Source organism: Mustela erminea, chromosome 5 (assembly GCF_009829155.1).
Source record: "Mustela erminea isolate mMusErm1 chromosome 5, mMusErm1.Pri, whole genome shotgun sequence".
Taxonomy (NCBI): Eukaryota; Metazoa; Chordata; class Mammalia; order Carnivora; family Mustelidae; genus Mustela; species Mustela erminea.
The window spans coordinates 30,862,208-30,887,327 of NC_045618.1; the positions used below are offsets into that span (position 1 = coordinate 30,862,208).

A 25,120-nucleotide genomic window follows, 5' to 3' on the forward strand; every position below is an offset into this window, starting at 1 on the left:
AGGACTATCCACCAGAACTCTGCAGTGACAGAAACATGTCACATCTGTGCCGCTCAGTACAGCAGCCACTTGCCACATGTGGCTACTGAACACCTGAGGTGTGGCTAATATGACTGAGGGACTGAAGTTTTGGTTTAATTTAATCTTAATAATTTAAATTTAAATGTGGCTAATGACTACTATATTAGATAGCACAGTTCTAGCATATATAAGGAAAGGAGAGACACAGCTGGAACCTCCATCTGAGTGGCCCAAAAAGAGCAGGTGTTTCTAGTACGGCAGGAGATGACAGCATCACGGGGGCTTCGGAGGATTCCAAAAAGGAAGCACCCGCCCTGCTTTGCACTGCCACAGGGCAAGGAACCTGGAGCTCTGGTGACTCAGGCCTCTGGGCTAGCATACACAGCAGAGGCCTCTAACACTAAGCTGACCAGTGTGGACAGTGGCTGTGCCCAGAGCCTGGGAACCAGCCCAGACGCTGGCACGAACCTGAGCTTGGGGGTGGTGGGTATACTCTAAGAAAAAGGACTCTTGGTGCCCAGAGGAGTCAGCACATAGGGTGGGGAGCTGTGGAGGAGGAGGCCTCATTAAAAAATTCCTGAGGGGTTCTGGTTGACTGAATGGGTGTCCCAACTCATAATGTTCCAGCTCATAATGTTTTTTAAATTTTTATTTCTTGGGCACCTGGGTGGCTCAGTGGGTTAAAGCCTCTGCCTTCGGCTCAGGTCGTGATCCCAGGGTGCTGGGATCAAGCCCCACATCAGGCTCTCTGCTCAGCAGGGAGCCTGCTTCCTCTGTCTCTGCCTGCCTCTCTGCCTACTTGTGATCTCTGTCTGTCAAGTAAGTAAATTAAAAAATCTTAAAAAAAAAAATTTTGATATTTCTTTGAGAGAGAGAGACAGCACAAGGGGGCCACAGAGGGGAGTGGCAGAGGGAAAGGGAGAAGCAGACATCCTGCTGAGCAGGGAGCCCCCACCGACAGGACTCGATCCCAGGACCCTGAGACCATGACCTTTGCTGAAGGCAGATGCTTAACTGACTAAGCCATCCAGGTGCCCGATGTCTTGACTTGTCAAACATTTACTGAGCCTACATATACGTGGGGATCACAGCTAGTAAGATACGAACGCTCCCCTCAGCAAGGACTCAGTCTGACAAGTAGGTGCGGTATATATGACCTTGACCGTGAAGCAAGGTGAACCAGGTAAGAGTCCACAGTGTCCTGGAAATTCTCATCCTCACAGCCATGATGAGCTTGAGCACAGAATGCCTATGCTCCAGATCCCAGCTCCTCAAGTTCACTTGCTGACAAGAGTCAAGAAACCTGGCCCCAAGCACCAGTTCTGCCAGCTCACTGGCTAGGGGAGGGAGGGTGGCAGGTCTTGGGCAAATCCCTCTTCCTCTTTGGCCCTGGTTTCCTTGTCTGAGCCATGAGACATTTAAACCACGAGGCCTTCAAGGGGCCCATCCAGCTCACTATGCCGTCCCAGCCCTCTTGCCCTTTCCCACCAGGCGCTGTGGGGAAAACCATTCTCCTTCAGCCTCCCAGTGGGCCTCCTGGGGGAGCTAGTGTTCTGGTCTCAACAGTCCTTCCTGCCATTCAAGCAGGACTGAGCTGCCAATCCCTCTGTGCCCTTCCCCACCTAGAGAAAATTCTCAAGAATGGAACTCGAAAGGCAGAATACAGAGTTCACTCCCTGGAGGGGCTGGTCAGGGACCGAAGGGGCTGGCCAAACCAGCAGAAACCTAAATAAAGGCACTGCTGAACAGGCAAGTTTCCACAACAGGACCACAGGGCAGGCAGGTAGCCCCTGCCCAGAAAGAGAGGAAAACCTCAAACCAGGCCTTGTTTCTCCTACTTCCTTTTCTCAGTGAGCATTAAAAAAAAGAAAAGAAAAAAAAAAGCATAAAGTTACAAAGAATGTTCTATAATTTTCCCACCAAGAGTCCCACTGACTTTAAAAATAAATATACACAGAGGTTAAAAAACGAAGATTGAACAGAATGATACAAAATCCAAGTCTCCCTTCCCACCCTCCTTTCCCACGCAAAGGTGACAACCTCCAGAGGAAAATGTGTAGGCAGTAACTCAGATATGTGAACATATAAAAGGAACCATTCAATATGCCAGCGGTCAGCATACATTTTCTCTAAAGGACCAGATACTATGTTCAGCTTTGACACAACTACTTGACTCTGTAGGAGCGAGACCGCAATCCTAGGCAATACTTAGATAAACATGGGGCTGTGTTCCAGCAAAAACGTTATGGACACTGAAATTTGATGTTTTTAATTTTCAACCACTTAAAAATGTAAAAAGCATTCTTAGCTCACAGACCATACAAAAGCACAAAAGCAGGTAACAAGACCAAAGTTGGCCTCTTGGCCCCGGTTTGCCAACTCCTGTCCCAGGCCCATTTCATCTCTATCTTGAGGACTGTATCGCATGAACACCAAGATCCAGGCCTTCTGAATCGCTGCCTTAATCCTTCACAAGGCTGGACCCAAACTGCACCAGAGTGCTCTTTATCCTTGGACATTTTATTTCCAGTTTTGGTTTTGTTTTGAAACGCTAAGCAATGCTATCATGAACATCCCCATACACACGGTGAATCTCTGTGCCCTACAGGAGTCAAACCTATGGGTGAATCAAGGGCTAGGAACACTTTCTCTCTCTCTAGACATTGCCAAATGGTCCTCCAGAGAAGTCGAATTTACTTCATACTGCATATGAGTGGGACCTTCTTTCCCTCACCCTTGACCGCGGTGAATGTCCTGACAGGCAATCTAGAAATTAACCTTTGGGGCACGTCGGTGGCTCAGTTGATTAAGTGTCTGTCTCGGCTCAGGTCATGATCTCAAGGTCCTGGGATCGAGCAACCCCCCACCACCTGCTCATCAGGGAATCTGCTTCTCCTTCTCCCTCTGTTCCTCCCCCTGCTCCTGCTCTCTCTCCCTATCTCCAACAAATAAACAAAATCTTTTTTAAAGAGAAAGAAGAAAGAAACTTAACCTTGTCCTGCCAGCTCCCCAGATGGGAGACTCTCTCCACCTTTAGAAATCCCCAGCTGGCTGTACCCCTGCTGACCCCTGCCGGGGCAAAAGCTAGCAAGGTGCCTTCTTCCAAAGTGAGAGGATGCCCAGACGGAACCGCCCCCCAGTGCCATGATAACTGTGGAAATGCAAATGCCCTGACGCTCCTGCATCCCAGGACCTTCTCTCGGGATGCCTTCAGGATCTATTCCTTTTGGCCTTGCATCTAGAATCTTCGACCACTAGTGCCAGAATAGGCCTTGGAGAAGGGTTATTTTAGTACCCTCCCCACCCCCACCCCCACTTCCCTGCAGGGCTAAGAAGACCAAGGCCATAAAGACGACCTGAGTCGCCCAGAATCACGGCATGAGAAATCCTCTATGCGGATGCCTCTCTTGAGGTACAGCAGGCCCCCACTAGCAAACTTCCCCCACTACAGAAAGCATCCCAGGATTCTTGGCAGTGGCCTCTCTGCCCACCTGCTGGCATGTGAGTCCTGGACACATCCACCCCTCTCCTGCACCCCTCCACAGTCTTCCTGGCCTGGCTCCAGCCAGCCGCTGCCCTGGGATGCCTGGACACACCAGTGAGTGAGGAATAGAGACCTACCTTGGGACATTGCGAGTCTGGTTCCAGACCACTGCAATGAAACACATATCACAATAAAACTAGCCAAGTAAGTTCTTCGGTTTCCCAGCACATATAAAAGTCATACCATCCCATACTGCACCATACTGTAGTCTCTCACATGCGCAAGAGCATTCTGTCTGAAGAAAGCAGCAAGTGTACCTGGAGGGGTGCTGACAACACCAACCCCATACCGGACTCTCCACCGTGTTCGTGCCCGAGCAGTGCCCTCCCTCCAGACGGTGTGTTTCAGGCCCCGTGGTGGGTAACGTCTGCCTCACCAGAATGCAGGAATGTTTGTTCTGACCTTCCCTGAAGGGATGCACAGACAGCGCCACACTAGAGAAGGACTCATTGACCTCCCCACGCCCTTCACTCCATAAAAGCTGTAGACTGAGGTCCCGACTTGAAAGAGAAGAGCCACACGGTGCCTGCACCGCCAACCAGTCATCCAGCCAGCCCGCTTGCCCTCCCGCTCCTCAGCAAGCTCCCCTGAAAATCCCTGTAACGGTATGGAGCGGCTCACTTTTCAGTCTCAAAGTGCCTTTCAGGCTGGAGAACTCCTCACTCTCCCTCCCCCACTTCTGACCATACCTTAATAATTAAAAGTGGTTTACTGTGGGGCACTTCAGTGGTGCAGTCGGTTGAACTTCCCACTCTGGGTCACGATCTCGGATCTCAGGGTCGTGAGATCCAGCCCCCAGGTCCTGAGATTCTCTCTACCTCTGCCCCTCCCCCACCTCCCTAAAATAAACAAAAATAAAAATAGTTTATTGCTTAAAAAAAAAAAAAAAAGGATAACCATCATCTGAACCTTCAGCAAGTTGTAATTGCTGACCACAGATCGCCATAACAAATAATCAAATAGTTTGAAATATTAGGAGAATGACCAAAAAAATGATACAAAGTGAGCAAATGCTGTTGGAAAAATGGCACCAAGAGTCTTGCTTGACACAGGACTGGCACAAATCTTCGATCTGTAAGAAACCTCAGTACCTGCAGAGCACGGTAAGATGAGGTACACCTGCAGTTATGGGCCAGATCTGTGGCATCCCCCAGCTCCCCGGGGCCCAGCCTTCAGCTGCACATCTGCAGGTCCAAATCTAGAAATGCCTCGGGAGCTCAGAAAAGCCCTGAGCGTGTGATTCCATGATGGAGGCAAACAGCTGAGAAGGACCGTTCCAAGGGACAAAGACTGCTCCTGCGGGTGACCCAGAAAAAGAGGGCAATGGGGGTACCATCAGGGGTGTGGGAAGGCCACGGCATCAGGCCAAGCAAGGACCCCCCTCTGGTTGCCAACACCTCACAAGAACTCTACCAAGCAAACCCAGGCTCCTTGGAGAACCATTCTACCTGTGGGATGAGCCAGCCAAGAAGTAAGAGGGCAGCGGGCCTCTCCACAGAAGCAGATGGACTGTGACTCCCACAGCTCTCCTAACATGGGCTGTCTCACCAACCCCAACAACCCCTTCCCCTCCCCATGTGGCTGGCCCAAAGGACATAAGGGGAAAGGAGAGGGTGAAGGACAGGAAACAAACACTGGCAAGTGTTTTTGTGTGCCAGGAGCTGTGCCTAGCTACTGGCACAGGATGACAAACTTTGTGTCCCCTCCCCAAGCCTGGACAACAGCCTGAGGGGATGGGTGGCAGTAATCACCTTTATTTTAAATTAGAAAAGCAGGCTCCAAGTCCTCCCTCCTAGGTCAGTGCCCTTCTGGCTGCCGGACTTTCAGCTTGACTCCAGCCAGAGGGGGAGAGCCAAGTTCCTGTTCCAGACAAGGCCTGTCCCCCTCAGAAGGCCAGGGCCTGAGGTGGGCTGGAGAGCCTCCTCACACCCCTGTAAATACTGGCTGCACGGGAGGCAGGAAATGGGGGAGTTGCCATTTCCCCCAGCTCTGAGGCTGCCCATCTGTTTCCTGGGATAGGACGCCCTGCCCCCACCCACCCCCAGTCCGGAAATTCACTTGCTCTGGGGCTATGGGAAAAGGGAACTGCATGGCTCCCTCCCTCCCAAGGGGACAGAGGCTGTCACTGCTGCAACAAGCCCTTCCAGGCCTCCAGGCCTCCCGCTCTCACAGGTCTAGGGAGCCAGCTCCTACTGGGCCTGCGGGGGAGAGGGACCAGGCCACAGGGGTTGCTGCCCAGCAGCACGAGACTCACCTCCTTCCCCCCTTCTGGCCTGGTGGCATCCCGCTGCCCGCTTCATTGCTGTGGCAGTATGAGGGGTAGGGTGAAGGGCTGACTTTCTCACTGTAAGTCTGGGGAAAGTAAGGGAGTGGGGGAGATTGCTCACCCCTGCCTTCAGCCCTGACATGGTCATCTGCAAGGGAGCACTGCCCCCTGCTGGACACACTGGTACAAACACCTGTGCAACCACATAAGGTGGCGCACAGATAACAAGGAAAAGCCCAGCCTGAGCCCCGGCAGTGCACTACACGAAAGTAATGTGCAACAGCGCGAGTAATGTCAAAGCCAACCTAAGATTCCCCACACCCTGTTCAAGATTCTCTCCCAGACCAAACTCTACTCAGGCTTCTCTGCACCATTTTTTTGACTAGGCTCATCCTGGGGCCTGATCCTTAAGAGCAAGATTCCTGTTAAGCAGGTTTGGCCAGAATCCCCCACTCTCACTATCTGATCAGCCTGGGTATCTCATAGGGCTCCTCAACCCTCAACAACCCCCATGTGATGACGGGCCACCTTGGCCTGCCTGCACCAAGAATCCTGTCAGGACAGTTAGCCAGACCCCTCCTTACTCCTGATACTTCCTCTTGTAACTTTCCATCCACTGCCCTCCACCTGCTCCTTCCCTATAAACCCCCACTTTTCCCTGTTGTATTTGGAATCAAGCCCAGTTCTCTGCTGAGGTCTCTTTCCCTTATTGTGGTAATTTTTCTGAATAAACCCCGTTTTTACCACCTTACAGCCCATCTCAGGTTTTTCTTTAATACATCAAATGAGGGTGACTGGGTGGCTTGGTGGGTTAAGCCTCTGCTGTTGGCTCAGGTCATGATCTCAGCATCCTGGGAATCCTGGGATAGAGCCCTAATTTGGCCTCTCTACTCAACAGGGAGTCAGCTTCTCCTTCTCACTCTCCCTCTGAGCTCTCTTTCACACAAATACATAAAATCTTTAAAAAAAAAAAAAAATCAAATGAGTTGGTTTGGTTTTTTTTTTAAGTATTTTATTTATTTAAGTAAATTCTATGCACAATGTGGGGCTCGAACTCACAACCTGGAGCTCAAAAGTCGCATGCTCTACTGAGACAGCCAGGTGACCCTCATCAAATTAGTTTTAAAAGGAAGGAGAAAATGCCACATGGGCTGAAGCAAGCTAGGAAGGTTTTCCTGTAAAGTGTTTGTGCAGAATTTAGAGAGGCAGAGGAATAGGACAACAGCACAGCTTGGCAGGGGCCAGGCCAAAGCAAGGGCCATTAGAGTGGAGTGTAGGCAGTGGGAGTTCAACAGACCTTGAAGACCAGACAAGGAAATGAGGTCAGTAGTTGCTGGCTTTCGCATTGTTTAAAGCCTTGAATTTTTCCCGATGAAAAATCTGCCCCAGGACCTCAATATATAAAAATAAATATAGGGGCCCCTGGGTGGCTCAGTGGGTTGGGCCTCTGCCTTCAGCTCAGGTCAGGATCCCAGTGTCCTGGGATCAAGCCGTGCATTGGGCTCTCTACTCGGCAGGGAGCCTGCTTCCCCCTCTCTCTCTGCCTGCCTCTCTGCCTACTCATGATCTCTCTCTGTCAAATAAATAAATAAAATCTTTAAAAAAAATATATATATATATATATATAAAAAACTGATCAAAATGGAGGTTTCCCTCACCCCCAATACACTGTGGTGCCCCAGCATCTCTGAACACCTGAAGGAGCAGTCTGAAACCAGAGCTGCAGGCAACAGGGTACCCCTGACATTCCAGTGCATCTAGGCAGATAGGACAGCCACGGTATCTAACAAGGAGAGAGAACAGAGCCACGGTGCTCAAGATGAAGTGGGGGTGGGGCACCCAAGGCACCAAGGGGACACTGTAAATGTGTTCCATGTCTCCAGCCAGCCTCCTCCCACACCAGCATCTCAGGGAACCAGGGTCAGCATATGGGAACCCAAACCCTCCATTCAGCACAGTGTTCCTTTCCAAGTCTCCCCTCACACTGTCCACACCCTCTCATCTAGCTCTCAGTTATACTGGACTGTCTCCTGCCTCCCCTACTACACACTAATGCACATGGAGGGTTTCCAAAAACACCATCATTAACCAAAAAAACCCGTGCACTGCATAAAAATGGCCTGGCCCCAGGAGCAGAAGCTCTCCACCATCAGACTGCCACACTGGCTAATAAGCATACTCACGCCAGGAATGTCCAAAAGCCTAGACACCAGAAGAGGCAATTTCAGGGCTGCAACGCTCCCAGTGACACCAACGAGAACACGGAACTGTTTCTTCACCAAGGGTGCAGCAGCTGGACACGAGGCACTGGATTCCATGTGGGGTCTAATGGCTTCGAATCTCAGGAGCCTGCCAGGACGGGCCTCCACAAGGCTCTGTCAGGACTTAAAATCTAAAAGCAGAGTAAGGGGCACCCACTTCACTCATATGTTCAACCAAACTGTCTTGAGGACCCTGGGCCAGATGCTGGGGTTACTGAGGGGTAAGCAGCCCCAGTGGCTGGGAGCACACGATTTGATGAGGAGGTCAGGTACTGTGTAATTCAGCCCAGTGTTGAGGAAGGTCTTTACTGGGGGCTGTGGCTGCTCAGGATTAACCGTCTGAGGAAGTCAGAGACCTGAACAAGGACAGCTTGGGTCCTGAAGGACCAGTATGTTTCCCAGAGAAAGAAGGAAATAACCATGCAAGAAGGAAAAATCTCACAAAGGTGAAGAGGCCTAAGGAGGGTGGCAAGTTTGGGGAACAAGGAACGGCTTAGGAGTGAGGCTAAAGTCTGATGGGAGGTAGGGGGTGGCAGGAGGTAAGGTTGCAATGAGGTCAAGGGCAGTGTGAAGGGTGGTGAGGGCCAAGGTGAGTTTTCATTTTAGAAAGGCAGTGCTGGTGCCAAGTGTGGAGGGGGCCCTAAGGTGGAGACGGGAGGACGCTGGACTGAATGGCATGGGTTCAGAGATGCCTGAGAGGTGGGAAACCCGAAGCAACAGGAAGACTCAGATGATCCGGGGAGTGAAGACATTTACCTTTTTGTCCCCGTCCCTGGAGATCAAACTGGACACCCCTCTACAAATCTAAGCCCAGGACGAAACAAGCATGTTGGCCACTCCTGTGGGACCAGCTGCTTGGGTTTTTTTCCTCTGGCCCTCAGATGTTGCTAGGAGTGAGTGCCCCAGATAATACAGCTGATGGACACACCAAAACCTACACTCTGCAAGCTGGGCCAGCAAAACGTGCCCACTCCATCAGCAACAATCACTGAGGGCCAATGACATCTAGCACTGGGCATAGGAATTTTTCAAGACACAACACTGCCTTTGGGGAGTCTGTAGATGAGTTGAGAAGACAGGAGTCACACCCGAAATCACTTGAGATAGGCTTTTCTCTGGGATGCATGTGCCTGGTAATAATTAGTGATTCCATTTTTTCCGTGTTTCCTTGCCTCTCCCTCTTCACTTCCCCACCACCACCACTGCCACCAACATCTCCCTGAATGTATGACCAGGTCTAATCACCAACAGCCAGGCACCTGCTAGGTCCTGAACCACTGCTGGAGGAATAATGAACTGTACCTTCTGAAGCAGGGTGGGCGTGGGGCACAGGACACTGGCACAGAAGCCCAGCTGGTACATCAGGAGCCCTGGACCCCATCCATCGTTGTGCTCCTGAGCTGATGTGTGACCTTGGCCCACAGTACTTCCCTCCCTGGACCTGTCTCTTCATCTGAAAAATACAGAGGTAAGACCAGGTGATCTCTGAAGCTCCTTCCAGTAGAAACTTCTGAGTCAATGTATGAAAGACAGAGGTAAGGGCTCTCAGTAAAAGAGTCCTGCAAGATGACTCAAAATGGGCAGAATCAGCAGTAGGAGGGGAAACGAAGGCAAACGTCAAGGAGGAAGTTATCTCAATCATCCAGAGGCTACCTCTGAGGCTGCACACCCAGAGGGGCTTCCTCTTCACTCCAGAGGCTCCTTGGTTCCTGAGGGCCTCTTCGTCCAGTATCTGCCTTCAAGCCTCAGGCACATACCTACATGAGCCCTTGCCCAGAAAGATCTCCCAGAGGCCCAGACCCGGGGATTAATCAGCAGGAGTTAAGCACAGACCAGTTCCCTAGAGCAAGACAGCCCCGAAGTTCCATTTGCTAGCTCTGTTTCAGTCTCTGCTCTAAATCAGGGCCTCAGCCAGGGCCTTGCTTGCCCAAACCAGAAACGAGTCTACTCCAGAGCTTGGGGAGCCTGTTTCAGCCCATGGCAAGGTCTAGAGGGCCTATCAGCCAGCCCCTTCCCAGACCAGCATACTGATGAGCACACTCAGTAGGCCATGGAGGCATTCTTGACTCTCTGGGGAAGCCTACCTGCTAAAGCTCAAACCCCGACCCCATCCCACCCCAGCTCACTGGTGCCAGGACAGGGAGACTCCTGCCAAACCAGAGGCTGAACTTCATCTCTGCAGCCCATAAACCTCCTCTACATCAAGCTGGTATCATTCCTAAGAAACAGGTTACTGAAAGCCATCAGTTAAATCGAGGGAACAGGGCGCCTGGGTGGCTCAGTTTGTTCAGTGGCCAATTCTTGATTTCAGCTTAGGGCATGATCTCAGGATCCTGGGATTGAGCCCTGAGTAAGGGGCTCCACACTCAGCAGGGAGTCTGCTTGAGGATTCTCTCTTCCTCTCCCTCTGCTCCTCCCTGTTTATACTCTAATAAATAAATCTTAAAAAAAAAAAATTATGGCATGAAGCCATGTTGGGGATTTCAATTACTTCCCCACATACTGGGTGGTATAGCCCAAGATTTACAACTTAGCCTGCTGAGCAAGACTTGCTAAGGACCAATAAGGACCAAAGCCTACCTACCTTCAGAGAAAAGTGTATGTGGGTTGGGTGTTGGGAGTAGGGGAAGAAGTACTTGAGTACCAGAAAGTGGATAATTTAACCAACATTTGAAAGCAAGGTCAAACTGGTTCAACCTAACAGTCTTGTGACATGTGATAACTAGCAGTCTTTATGTTCATTCTCAAAAAAGATCAAATCCCAAACTAGTAAGTCTGTTACTCTAGCCAGTTCCTGTTAGAACCACCTACTTACTTGCACAGCCAAGATAGCTGTAGACAGTGCCTGATTTTTCTGGGCTTTGCTAGACTCCTAGGAAATCTTGAGCAGAAAGTTATCACAGAGAGGTTATAAGGGCTGAAGACTATGATTACTGAGCCTCAGGCTCCCAGGACATCAGTCATGTTGGTAAGCCACAACCAGAAAAATGGCAGGTTCTCTATCCCTTAGAAAGACAGGACCAGACAGTGGTACCTGGGTGGCTCAGAAGGTTAAGTGTGGGACTCTTGGTTTCAGCTCAGGTCACAATCCCAGGGTCATGAGATCGAGCCCCACATCGAGCCCTGCATCAGGCTACACGAAGAGCATGAAGTCTCCTTAAGATTCTCTCTGCCCCTCCCCCTGCTGCTCATGCACTCTCTTGCTCTCTTTCTCAAAAAAAAAAAAAAAAAAAAAGGCAGAGCCAGAGCTTGCTTATGGTAAGCTTGTGATGTGTAAGTCTCCTCTGCTGAGTTTAATTAGGGCAGGCAGAGTTAAATAAAGGTTTCAAGAATATCTGCCAGTCACAATAGGGGACTATGTGGAGCCTCACAGAACTAGGGCTAAAAAACAGCCAGACAGTACAAACACTGCCCAACACAGGAACAGTGAGGGGCTGGGACCTAGAACAAAGCAGAACCAAACATGTAAGACTGGGGGAACAGGGATCCAGGATCCATTAAGAGATTATAATCTTCAACATAATGTCAAAGCCCCTCACTCCTGGCCCCAGGCTTTTGCTCTGGCCCTATTTCCCAACAGTAATGTACTCTACTCTGTCCCCCTCATAATGAGCAACTTCTAGTTCCCCAAAATGTCACCCTGCTCCCCAATCCAAAGACATTATAAGGCCATAGGGCACTTTAAATCCCTGTCCCCAAGGTAAGGCAACGAACTTCTGCTAAAACTGCTCTTCTCTGCCACTAGAAGCAGGCATGTTTGACTCTGCAGCTTCTGTAATCCCATTTAGGCACTCCTCAAGTCCACATGTTGAGGATACATACATATACTATAGGGTGTATGATATATTTTTATTATATATATTGTATATATTATATATTTCTGTATCACATTAATATACGTTGTATATAACATATTATACAGTAATATATTGTTATATTGCTATATATTGTATATTAACTAAGTATCATAGTCACACACACAGCCTACTAGCAAGCTAGTTACAGCCACTGCCAGAGATGTGGGGGAAAAACCCTGCTCCCAAGACATTCACCAGTTCAACTATAGCAATCTCTCCTGATTATCATCTGGTACAGGCCTTTAAAGGACAGTAGGAAGTTTTTCTTTGGCAAAATTTAGCCTCATTCTAATTTTAAAAACCATCAGCACTTTTAGGCGGATCTAAGGGATATAATTCCAACATACCAAGGCTTTCCTTTTTTCTATTTTACCAATTTTAAAAATAAGGGGAACTGATGGGGCCACCTTTTAAACTAGTTTAAACGGCACTGAACAGTCGCAGTGCAGCACAAAGCAGGGGTGATAACACAGGTACAAATCCCCCACTCCCAACTCGAGCCAGGAAGAGGTCCCAAATGCGCCGGCAGGCAGGTAAGTACAGTCCTAAAGGCTCGACACTGCCCACACAGACACAGCCGCCAACCCACAGAGGCGAGCTGAGCTTCACGAGCAGAGATAGGAAACTGAGGTCATACACCCCCGCGGACCCACAGCCTTCACACACATACACGCGCGCGAGCGGGCCAAAGGAAGGTCACGCACAAACAGTCGCGGACCGACAGTCAGCGAAGTTCCCAGCGTCTCCCTACCGCCGGGCGGAAAGGACACAGCCTCGGAATCCCCTTAGGTTCCTCACGCACGCCTGACGCTTCTCGGGCGGCCCCAAACATCGCGATATCTCAGCCGCCCTTCCCATTGCTTCCGCCTACCACGTAGTTTCGCGAGGGTGCCGGACTGCCTATACGTCGCGCAGCCTTCTGGGAACTGTAGTCTATTTCTCTGCCTCTGGTCGTTGTAGTCCAGTCGAGAGAATCCTGCCGTGAACATCCGGTTGCTGTTCTTAACAGTGCTGGTGCCCTCTTCGGGGTCTGGCCTAATTGCCTGACCTCCTCACCCCACGCCCTCATCCCACACAGACACACTGCTCATCATTGGGGCACTTTATACTGAACATTTGCGGAACCTCTCCTCTGTTTTAAATGCACAGAATACGGAGCTAAATCAGTGTCCGGGAAATTACAGAATAAGATCCTCCATGAACAATCAGAAGGACCAAAAAACTAGAGGCAGGGAAGCCCTCTCAGAGGAGTCAATCAAGGTGAATCTTGAAGTATGGCCATAAGCTTAGCTGAAGTGTCTCCAAATGGAGGGCACAGCGTTGCCAAAGGAAAAGCGGCAGGAGAAACCATACTGGCTGCACCTCACTGCCTTCTTCATTATCCAGCATCAAGACCCCCACAAGCTCTGTGTGCTGAGGCTACTTAATCCGCTGCCATTCTCCATCAGTGAGAGCTGAGGAGGGGGTCCTCTGTGTTCTACCCTTGCCCTTGTCTGCATCTGAACCAAACCACCTCTCCCCTATTAATCCAGCCTTCTACTTCCTCCTCAGGCAACTCAGAACTCCTTCCAACAGGCAGGAGGCCTTTGTGGCAATTTCAAGGCCTACTCAAGGCTGCCTCAGAAAGAATCACACAGAAGTCTGTGACTTTTGGCCCCCGGGGAACGACAGGCCACAGACCCATTTGACCCACCCTACCTCCATGCCCCACAGCCCACAGTGAGGCTCCACACAGGCCCACATGAAGACACATGACGCAGCAGGACACACAGGGCCAAATGTTCCCCTTTATTATGGTTCACTCAATTACCATAGACAGACAGCTCAGGCAGGTCAACTGCCAGGTGGACAATGGTCTGTGTCTCCCAGAAACGAGGAGGAGCAGTAGGCACCAGCAAAATGCAAAAGCAGGTCACTGGCTGGCCAGACCTGAGGATTCCCAGAAGTGACCTTCCTCCATCACACTCCCAAGATAGACCATCCAGCGGAGATGAATTCATGCCCAGCCCCCAATTCTCATACTGGTTCCCTCCCTAGGAAAGTGCATAGTTGCCTAGAGATGCAGCATCCCAGGGCCTGGACAAGCTGGGTCACACACAGGTAGCAGGCCTTCCCAAGAGCAGAGCCAGGGCATGGCCATACAGGTCTGGGCCAGGAAAGAAGAGAGGCAAGGAGGACAGGAAATTGACTGCAGGTGGCATCCAACAGGAATGAGCGCTACCACACGCCTCCTGGAGCTACCAGATACACTAAGAGAAAGGGAGCCAGAGGTCTAGGGTAGGGGAAAGGAAAAGGGAAGAAAACCTAGACCTAGAGTCTCTTTTTAGGTATAGAGGCTATAGAACAACTGCTTTCTGGAGAGAAAATGGTAGAGCAGAGAGTCAATCATACTCTGGCCCAAGCATCAGGGACCATTAGGAAGAGAACTTTTCAGAAGACTTGGCTCCCCTTATAGGAAAATTGAAGTGCCTGGAGCTCAAAGCTCAGGATGGCACCTGGAAGCACAGGTGTTGGGTTCCCGGCTGGAGCCAACCCGGAGTGACCAAGCTGGGCTGGCCAAAATTTTCAGGCCAAATAGCCCAGACAGGAGAAGGGAGGATGGAAAACAGGCAGCTGCTCTTTGGGTAAAAAAGTCCACTCCCTCTAGGCCTCAGAAAGAGCTAGGACCTCTACCAGCAACATTTTCACAATGCTTGGAACAGAACAGCCCCAAGTAGCCCCAGGTAGCCTTAAATCACTACCCTGCAAGGGAAAGTGGGTTCTGACGGGGTGAGAAAGGTCCAAAGACCAAGTCTAATAGGCAGAAGGGGGTAGGTGATCTTGATTTGGGGGGGGGGATGTCAGAAGGCGTCCCCTCCCACCCCGCCTAATCTGAAACCCCATTCCAGCTACTGTGCTCAGGGATAGGACTGAGCATGCGCTTCTCCCTGGGCCCTGAGTTCAAGTGCCCAGAACTGCTCTGTGACCAAAAGCAAGCTGGGGTGGGAGAAGGCAGGCTCTCCTCTCCCTGGGTCCTGCCTGCCTTCTCCTCCAATCTTCCCTCCAGGCCCAGCCCTCTGAGCCCGCCCCTCTACCAGACCCAAGCAGAACAGCTATCTGCTCCCAGGAATCCAATGGTCATTCAGAGATACCTCGTACCTGCCCAGTGGCCTTGGGCCAGTCAGAACTCACTCAGGGACCAATAATTATTTACATACCCTCTGCTCCAGCTGTACCTTTACACCTGAAAATTACTTGGATACAACCCAGCTCTTCAGAGAAGGCAATGGAATTGGCCCTCATAGACAACAGATGCCACCTAGCATGGGATGGGGGTAGGCTAGCAGCTGGGTGCCTGGGGAGGGACATAGGCAGAGGGGCTCAAGGGGGCTCTGGGAAGAGGAGGGGAAGCAGGGCAGAGGAGAAAGGAGCCCCCCTCCTTGCAGGCCAAGCTCTGCGATGACCCAGGATTTCCACTCCCTGGGAGTGAGGTACCCAGGTGGGCTGTGCATCTCCAACCGTGTGCCCTCCCACATCACACCTAAGGCTCACTCCTGTCTTCTTCCTTGATCTGGGAATGGGCTCAGTCTCAGGAGCATATACCACTGGGACACGTAGCCTTGGGAAAGACAAAGAAAAGCCACATGGGGATGGGAGAGACCCTGGCAAGAAAAAGAAGCCACAGGGAATCTGACACCAGGAGGAGGGAAGGGAAGGGGGAGGAGACCAGATCCGAAGGAGCAAAGGAAGATCCCTGGCCTATCCCCACCCTACTACCTACCCACCCCCATAAGTGCTAAATACTGTTGCTTCCCAGTGAGGCCGAAAGTGGAGACAGTTTTAGCTCATAACCCTGGGGAAGGGGCCAGGCCTTCTGCTATGCCTCCCCCTGGTCCATAAGGGGTCTCCAGGGCAAGGTCAGAGGGGGCAGCCTGGTGGAGGGTGGGGGCTGGTTTAGTTCTAAACATACATCTAGCACCACAACAACAGAGACCTCCACTGCATACTACTTCACAAGGGGACACGGACATAGCTACCACCACACGGGACAGCTCCACGTGCAGCCCACAGCTCTCAGAGTACTGAGAACAGAATCCAAAGGAGCAGGGAAAGGGGGGGAGACATATACATATATATATATATATATATATTTATATATATATATAACTCTGATTCTTTGTACAAAGTTGGGGAGGAGAAAAGGGAGGGGGGGAACCCTGCTTGGTCACCACAACCGACAATGTGGCTTGAGTCCCCATCCCACGGACCCCCAGCCCTGCCCTCCTGGTTGGCTCGGCTGGCTCACATCTCATTGGAGTATGTGTAGTTGGGGGTGGCGGAATACTGAGTCTGCGGCTGATTCATGGCACCCTGGGCTGCCCCCATGGCTGCATTCTGGGCCGCCTGCTGCACGTGTGGGTTCTTCCATGCCCCCGTGGTCCACTCCTCCTGAGCTTTGCTGAAACTCCCCCCACTGCCCCGGTAGAATTTATGAACCTGTAGGAGGAGGAGAACAAGGAAGGATTAATCAAAGGGAAGGGGCAGCCCATCCAGGAAAAACCTGGAAGCCAATCCTCCCTCCCATACCCACCCTGTGTACTAGGAGCAAAGTCCACCAAGTCATTCTAGAGTGAGTCCCTTGGAAGACCTCCAGGTCCTCCTGTAATTTGGAGGAGGGTTTGTCCCAGATCACAGCCCCTTTCCGAAGCCACCCTCTCAGCCTTGAGGTGACCACGTACCATGCTGAGGGCAATGAAGGAAAACACAGCCACAACCGTGAACATGATGGTGGGAATGAGCATCACCACTGCTGAGCCAACATTTGTTCCGAAGAAGGAGATGGTAGCGATCCAGCCACTGCAGGAAGAGGCCAGCTGTGGGGCTGCCGGCATGTTGAGGGGTAACCGGGAGCCCCACCACCACAGCCAGGAGCCATCTCGTCACGGGGAGGGGCCATATCATCGGATGCAAAGAGACCAGCCACAGGGCCTGTGGCAGTGTTTCAAAAGAATTTTTTCCCACGGCTCAGGAGACAAACTCCTCAGACATAAGGCTTCCTTGCCTTGGGTTCTTCCATGATGCCTACCACCCCTGGGAACTCCCCAAATCCACTCCTCTGCTGCTGTGCCTGTGTCTACTACACTACACTGAATCCTCTCGCAGGCCAAGCAGCTAACACACAGGCATAAACAAAGGACACACACAAGGTGCCACCCATGCCAGCCCTGGGGCCATCCCAGCCATCCCAATGTCTTACCAGACGCCCCAGCCTGGGATGCCCACGGCTTGGATGATGCTGATGACCATCTGGGCCATGAAGGTGAAGAAGAACGCCATGAAGCTGAAGGAGCTGTCAGTCCTGCAGCAGAGAAGATGACTCGCATTACCTGGGCAGAGGGCGAAGCCTTCCCCTGTCTTCAAGAGCCCCCAGAACTTCCAAGTTTAAATGAGTACGCAATAGACAGAAGACACTTAAAGGCCTTGAGAGGCAAAATGGAACAGTGTTTACATGAATCTTTGCGAGTTTCCATGTGTTAATCTTGTGTGAGCAACAGTACATAGGGAGAGATCTCCTTAAAAATGGACCACTCATATGGACGGTACATGGATAGTTGGTCCCACTGGCATAGAAGTAGATGGGTCAATTAGGGCAAGAATAAATGACCCCATTGTCAAGGCGATAGACAGCCTTACTGGCACCAATATATCTAGATCCACCAGTACGTGGATGGATAAGCTCAGAGACAGAAAGCCCCACTGGTATAAGAATGGAACCCAACCAGCTCCAAACAGTAGCCTAACTGGCATACAGATGGATTGGAAAGATATCTGAGGCCCCGTTAGCACTGAGATGGATTCTCCACTGGCACCAAGACAGATAGCCTTGTTGGTACCTGGATGAACAGTCCCATTGGCACCAAGACTGAAAATCCCTTTTATACAAGGTAGACATCCACTGGCACCAAGACAGTTAGCCCCACTTGTACATGGATGAATGGTCCCTTTAGCACAGAGTTGGATGACATCATTAGCACATAGTGTCCGTAGTACATGGATGACTGGTTCCGTTAGCACATAGATAGATGTCCACTTGGTACCAAATCAGCTAGCCCCACAGATGCCAAGATAGGCAGCTCCACCGACACAGGTGGCCCCATTGGCAAATCTGACATACAGCTGCCTGGGGAAGGCAAAGCTAAGAGAGGCCTAACTTCTATGTGATGCCCACCCAAGGAAATGAGGAATGAGGAAAGAGGGAACCAAGGCTCTGACTCCCAGCTCCCTGATCCACAGCACTGAATTCTCAGGAAGCCCACATCCTACTGGGCAGTCTGAGCTGAGGGTGAACAAGTGAAAGTGAGTTTGGGGGGGCTGTCAAACGAAAGTGAGAAAATATACAGAGAAGAAGAAATAGGGCAGAGAGACAAGGTTAGGAGCTGAGGTCAGTACCAACCACTTACTTGAAGGCCTTGTAAATGGGCCGAAACCAGCAGACGTAGGAGCAGGGTGTGAAGAGGATGAGCCAGAGAAAGGCGAGGCCAAAGTTGGTGGCTCCCCCGCCTCCGATCAGCCACGCGAGACAGCCCACCAGGTTCACGGCCAGCGTGACGCTGTTCACTGCAGACCCAGGAGCACATGCATGCACACAGACAAACACCAGACATGCACACAGACACCCCGGCACATGCAGAGACACGTGAGCACCCAGACATGGACACACACACACACCCATAATTCAACAGACCCACAATCAAACACATGGAAACAGCATAATTCACAGAGAGGGAGATACACACAAACATACATGAAAACCACATTTACAGAGATTCGTACCCACAACCCACATCAGTGAATACACACACATACCCACAGATACATGAGACACACATACATACACACACAGAAAGAGTACAGACTGTAAGAAAGCAAGCTGGGAGCTTACGCCAATTCCCCTCCCCAAACCCACTCCTAGGGAGCTGAGAAATCCAAACAGAGTCTCCAGAGCAGGAACCCAGAACCTCAGTCCAAAAAGCCTCACTGAAGGGCCCCAAAGGCTCCAGGTGGTAGAAATGTTCTTCTCCTTATAAGAATGGCCTCAGTCCCTGGCCCTCCCAGACTCACAGCAACCACCAAGACCAAGGCACAGGAAACCTTAACATCTCCTCTTGCAAGGGGCACAAAAAGTGGAAAGTAAAAGGCCTTGTAGAAACATCTCTTCAAGCCGTTGTACCTTTTGCCCTGCTCTTAAATGGGGCAGGCAGCAGTGGCTGGGATCTTAGTCTTTATCTAATTGATCTCTCAGACCACACCACCTCCTCCACAGAGCCTTCCTTCATTGCTGCAGCCTTATTCGTGTCCCATCCCTCTGACCTCTTGCAGACCTGGGCTGCTCTCATGCACATTTCCCCAAATACAAATTCTAGCCCATCAGCCACACCAGAAGCTCCCCAGGGCCAGAACCCAGGCTCCCACCCCTCTGTGCCCACATACTCTAGTTGAACTCAGAATCACAGGATCACCGAGTCACAGTCAGCAGAAACCTCAAAGACTTGTGCTGGCACTACCACACACCCAGGGCTTCTGACATCAGGATGCTCCCTTCCTCAAACATTAGGCTGAATCCCTTTAAGGCTCCACAATAGGCTGAGTCCCTTTAAGGCTCCACAAAGACCTGCTGAATAAACAAAGGCTGGGGGGTGGGCCTCCATCTCTGCCTCCAACAACCAGGCATCTGAATAGAGCCCTTAAGCATCTCAAGGGTCATTTGCATTTCCCTGGGAGCAAAGCATCCGGCAGGTGCCTAGTGAGGACTTAGGAAGATATTTATAGCCCTTAAATCCAGCTCCTGGATGAGATCTTCTCAGGAGCAGAGTTCCAAGATCCCAGGGCCAAGTGGGGTGCTCCCCAAGTCTGGCAGGACAATGCTGTCACCTATGTAGGTATACCCGCCTCAGGGTCCCTCACGACAAGGGTGAACATTTCTTCTTCTGAACTTCGGCTGCATTTCCTCCATCTCTGTTCATTGCACCGCAATTTCCTGGAACTCCGGAACTCCCAGAACTGATTTTATTTGCTCTTTACATAGAACAGACATTAACCTGTTTCTGTATTGATTAACACCTCTCTTCCCAGTCCCATCCCTCTCTCTCTAGCTCACTGGTTCTAGTTCCTCTATTGTAATTATTGTAATTATTGTACCCCCTGTTTGGAACAGACATCCATTAACGTGGCTACTCAGCTTTTTCCATCTCTATTTCTCTCCCTGTCCCACTTAGATTCCATAGTTCATTACATGTTCCCTAATGAAGGGACCCCAGCCTTGTCTTTTGGTCACCCTCCCCCCCAGATGAACACAACTCCCATCTGTACCAGAGCTGAACGTTGCTAGGAAAGGAGCCTACAGAGAAGCCTGGTGGGACTATAAATTCACGTCAGCCAACCTCAAAAGAACCCTGTGCATGGCCCAGAAATCTTAGGGGTCATGTGTCTTTGGATAGCGTCCTCACCTTCTGTCCACAAAGGTGCTCTCATTCTAATTCCACTTTCCTCAAAGTTCCCATCCCCACTTCTACATCACATTTGATGGGAAAAAATAGAAGCCATCAGAGGAGACCTCTTCATTCTCTTCCCAACATCTACAGACCGACTTCCACCTGTCCCCATCACTTCCTTCCCTCGCGTTACACAGAGAAAGATGCCTTCTCCACTAAAGGCCAAGCCAGGACTTGAAACAGAGTCTGTCCATCTCCGCACTCCTTCTACCACCCCATGAAGAATCTGCAAAGATAGCATTCTTTACCTCTTCTGGGCACAAGCAATCACTTCCTCAGGTTGGCAGCTAAGTGCGGGCTGAATCAAGGCAACATCACATGTGACAGACCTTGACTGTGGTCACACCGCAGGTCTAAGCTTCCTTGAGGCCAGAACCCAGCACGGGAAAGTCAGCCTGCCTTCCTTGTACATGCCTAAAGGTACCTTTGACTAGCCTGGGGACAGCCAAGTGCCATCCCTCTAAGATGACACTTTCCCACCAACCTGCCACCAACCATCAGCAACGAGGACTTTGACACTTTGGACCTCAACACTGTAGAACATTAGAACTCTACAGTCTTAGAAAAGTACAGACCACACAACACAGAACTCCTTGGAACCATAGTGATCACTGAGCCAACACCCTCTTTCTATAAGTGAGGAATCTGCTGCTTAGGGAGTAGGACAACCAGCCCAGTTGAATCCCGTATCTCCCAACCCCCAGTTAATGCTATTTTCTCTGAGCAGTTTTCCAAAGAAAGCAAGACAAATGTGGCTTCAAGACAAGGATTCCTCTTTGCATCCAGAACCCGAGGTCCTGGCAGCCACCACTGGCTCCCTGGAAAACCACCCCAGTGGGAAAGGGAAGGGAGAAAAAGAAAAGAGAAATGATCCTGTGGACAGAGACCCTCATCCAGATGCTCTGTGAATGGGAAGTGTAGGGTAGGGGGATGAGGGAAACTGGGGTCCATATGGGGGTTGGCCCATGCGAGGAGGCTGCTGGGAGATGGCCCATGCAGTTACTGCAAGTGGGGCTGATGGACAGCTGGGCCTGCAGCGCCCCACCCCACCTGGTGCCCAGCACCCTCCAGCCTCTCCCCCTCCTCCCTCCGCCCTCCACGGCCCACCCCCATCCCACAGCACTCACACATCCAGAGGTAGTAGAGGCGCTTGGTCATGCTGAGATGCTGGGGAGGAATGTCTGCCTCAAAGTCTTGGTAGAAACATGGCTTCAGGGGGATGAATTTGGGCAATGGAGGGAAGTTGTTCACTTTTTCTGTGGGTGAAGCATATGGCACAGCATCACCTTGAATGGTCCCCTCCCCGATAACCCAATATGAGCCTCCTGCCCTAGTTTCAGCGGTCCCCCACCCCTGGCCCCTGAGGTCCCAGGCTACACTGCTAACCCCTCCCAGCCATCCCCGCTTCCTCTGCTAGGAGGTTCCCAAAGTAACCAAAGGCCCTGAGCCAGTGTTGTTGTTTCTCAGAAAGAAAACAATAAATGCTGTCCAGATCCAGGCAGATGAAGCAGGATGGGTGAGCCTGGAGAAGGGGTTCCCATGTCCATTCCAATATACATGTCCTCGTTTTATCCAGAGGGATGGGCGGGGCTTGAGTCAGATCGTCTCTAAAGGTCCCTCCAGCTCCTGCATTCTGTACCTGAGCCTTTGGAAGCCAGCAATTCAGAAATCTGAAGGAAAGGGTCTCAGAGTATTAAAGAGCAGTGATGACAGAGGGGACAAGGACTGAGCCACCCCTGCTGCTTATAAGTCAGATGGCCGGCAGGACCAGAGCCTCAGGGTTCTCAGTCTCAGGTTCCCACGGTCAGAGAGCTAGACGGTGTCAGGCTGATGGTGTCAGACAGACACGCCTCAGAGGGGAGCCAGGGAAAGCCCAGGGATGGGAGGACAGAAAGAACGTGACCTCCAAAAACTAAAGGGGATAAGGAGACTAGGAAGGGGGCCACCCACCCTCTGCTCACTTGCATGTCCTGTCTACATGACCCTGTCCTTACCTGCCATGATGGCAAGGATGGCACCAGCCGGCCCAGCGGCCTGCCCACGCCTCTTTGTCTTGACCTGGAAGGAAAGCAAAACCAGAGCAGGATGAGGCCCTACATGACCCAGACCCTGTCTCAGCCCCTACAGGGCTGGAAGCTCCCTGGGTCAGAACGGGCTCCCACATCCCACAGGAGCCCAGCAGGGGCAGCACCACCAGCTACCTCCTTCCAGGCGCTCCTGCCCTTTGCCTCAAGGCATTGGGTTTATCTTCAGAAAACCCTATCCAAGGGTAGGAAAAGAACCTGGGAAGCGACCCCATGAGGCAAAGGCAAGTGACAGAGAAGGCCTGAGGAGACTAGAGACCTCTGAAAGAGAGACTTCTACTCCTTGACCCTGAACATGACACACCTGGCAAGAGTCACACGCTGGCCTCCCCTCTCTCCAGCTTTTGCCTTCAGTCCTTTGTTAGGGATGGGTAATGTGGCACCGTGGAGGCAGCGAGAGTAAGACAGATGGGGTTTCTGCCCTCTGCAGGAGATAGTCAATAACCTGTGTGATGCAGCCTCTAAAAGGGAAGGGTGGCTACCAAGAAAATATCCATAACACAGAGCAAGGCATTAAAAGTCAGGGCTGGGTGGGGCGGGTTCCAAAAAAAAAAAAAAAAAAAAAATTGAAGTCAAGATAGTGTTAACCTTGAAGAAGGGAGCATAAGCTGAGGTACTGGGACTGGTCTGTTCCTGGGTCTGGGAGAAGGTTACACAGTGTCAATTCGATGCAAATTTATCCAGCATGAGATTACAATTTGTGCACTTTCTTGTGTTATATTTCAATTAAAAGTTTGCTTTAAGGGCACCTGGGTGGCTCCTGTGCTCTCTCTCTTTCTCTCCCTTACACCACAAAATAAATAAATAAAATCTTTGCATTAAAAAAAAAAAAAAAAAACCCTCCTAGAGCTCCAGTCAAATAATCTTTTATGGCCCCTTTGTGATATGAAATCAAATACAGATTTAAAAGAAAAACCAGGGTGGGAGGTTGGGGTACCAGGTGGTGGGTATTATAGAGGGCACGGATTGCATGGAGCACGGGGTGTGGTGCAAAAATAATGAATACTGTTATGCTGGAAATAAAATAAATAAATAAATAAATAAATAAAAGAATAAGTCAAAAAAAAATAAATAAATAAAAAATAAAAGAAAAACCAACAACACTGGGGCACCTGGGTGGCTCAGTTGAACAACTGCCTTCAGCTCTGGTCATGATTCTGGAGTCAGGCTCCCTTCTCAGCGGCAGGGTGGGGGGGTGGGGGGGGTGGGGGGTGTCTGCAACTCCCTCTGACCCTCCCCCTCTCATACTCGCTAAGTAAAATCTTAAAAAAAAAGAAAAAACCAACAACATCTACCACAAAAGGGAAAAAGACAGGCAGGGTAGAAACCTGCCTGAAATGATCCCCTCGCACAGCAGCATTAATTGTAGCATTGTTTGTAACACCAAAAGACTGGAAAAAATCTTCACAGCAATAGGGGATAAGGAAATAAACAGTGCACACATACAATGGGCTGTTCTGCAGTTTTTTAAAATGCTCTGCAGCTCTTTAAAAGAAAATACTACTATGAAAAGATCTCCACAATTACTAGTCATTGAAAAAAAGGACACAGATATAGAATAGTCTAGACAATGGAAAACAAAAGACACAGAATAGTCAAAACAATACACTAACTCAAAATTTAAGAAAAAAAAAGAAAAAAAGGAAGGGAGAAGAGAATAAAATTTTTTTTCCTTTTGACCCAACAATCCTATTTCTGCTTTTTTACCCACAAATAAGAAACAATAAATACATGTCATTCAACATGACACTATTTTGCAATAGGAAAATGTTGGAAGTGACCTAAATGCAACTGTTTGTATAAACTATGGTATATCATTCAATGGAGTACTATATTATGGAGGGCATGTATTGCATGGAGCACAGGGTGTGGTGCATAAAAAATGAAGTTTGGGGGCGCCTGGGTGGCTCAGTGGGTTAAAGCCTCTGCCTTTGGCTCAGGTCATGGTCCCAGGGTCATGGGATCCAGCCTCACATCCTCATATCTGTGAGCACTCTGTGCTCAGCAGGGGGCCTGCTTCCCCCGTCTTTCTACCTGCCTCTCTACCTACTTGTGATTTCTGTCAAATAAATAAATAAAATCTTTTAAAAAAATGAATTTTGGAACACTGAAAAAAATTTAATTTAAAAAAAGAATGAAGAGGATCTCTATTAATTGTTGTGGAATGATTAAATGAAAAAAAAAGCAAAGCACAGACAAGTATATATAGTATGCTACTTTTTATGTAAAAGGGGGGGGGATAAGAACATACATACAAATTTGCTTATCTTTGCAAAAGAAACACAGGAAAAGTAAACCATGCACTATAAAAATGGTCACCTACAGGATGGAAGGGCTAGGATGACTAGCGAGATTTCCTTGGGTAAAGATTTACACATACTTTTTGTATACATAATCTCTTCCATACTCAAGAACTTACACCAGAAAGAAAAGCAAACCCTAAAATTGAAATAAACAAAAGCAAATGACGCTAACTGTACAGGAAATTGATAACACGACCACATAGAGAAAAGAACTGGCCAAGTAACTTGGTCAGAGCACTCTGTGTTCTCTTAA

At 50.1% G+C, this 25,120-nt stretch overlaps 2 protein-coding genes across 10 annotated transcripts in view; both read right to left on the reverse strand.

Annotated features, from left to right (window-relative positions):
* Nucleotides 1–16,319, reverse strand: part of PPCDC (phosphopantothenoylcysteine decarboxylase) — a 28,887-nt gene extending 12,568 nt beyond the window's left edge. For 2 of the 9 annotated variants that reach the window (XM_032342419.1, XM_032342414.1), the window contains exons 1-3: nucleotides 8,015–8,103; nucleotides 4,657–4,861; nucleotides 3,643–3,673 (exon numbers count right to left, since the gene is read on the reverse strand). In XM_032342419.1, coding sequence (XP_032198310.1) covers nucleotides 3,643–3,673; nucleotides 4,657–4,712 — 87 coding nt within the window. In that variant the 5' untranslated portion in view covers nucleotides 4,713–4,861; nucleotides 8,015–8,103. Of the gene's footprint in view, nucleotides 1–3,642; nucleotides 3,674–4,656; nucleotides 4,862–8,014; nucleotides 8,224–9,394; nucleotides 9,546–12,602; nucleotides 12,791–16,234 lie in introns of those variants that run through there. The other 7 variants (XM_032342417.1, XM_032342410.1, XM_032342411.1 and 4 more) reach the window with 7 other exon arrangements.
* SCAMP5 (secretory carrier membrane protein 5) overlaps nucleotides 13,715–25,120 on the reverse strand; it is a 29,608-nt gene continuing 18,202 nt past the window's right edge. Inside the window, exons 3-8 of the mRNA XM_032341737.1 lie at nucleotides 22,475–22,538; nucleotides 21,608–21,736; nucleotides 18,390–18,546; nucleotides 17,186–17,287; nucleotides 16,668–16,785; nucleotides 13,715–16,425 (exon numbers count right to left, since the gene is read on the reverse strand). Of these exons, the coding sequence (XP_032197628.1) occupies nucleotides 16,231–16,425; nucleotides 16,668–16,785; nucleotides 17,186–17,287; nucleotides 18,390–18,546; nucleotides 21,608–21,736; nucleotides 22,475–22,538 (765 nt within the window). The 3' untranslated portion in view covers nucleotides 13,715–16,230. The remainder of the gene's footprint in view (nucleotides 16,426–16,667; nucleotides 16,786–17,185; nucleotides 17,288–18,389; nucleotides 18,547–21,607; nucleotides 21,737–22,474; nucleotides 22,539–25,120) is intronic.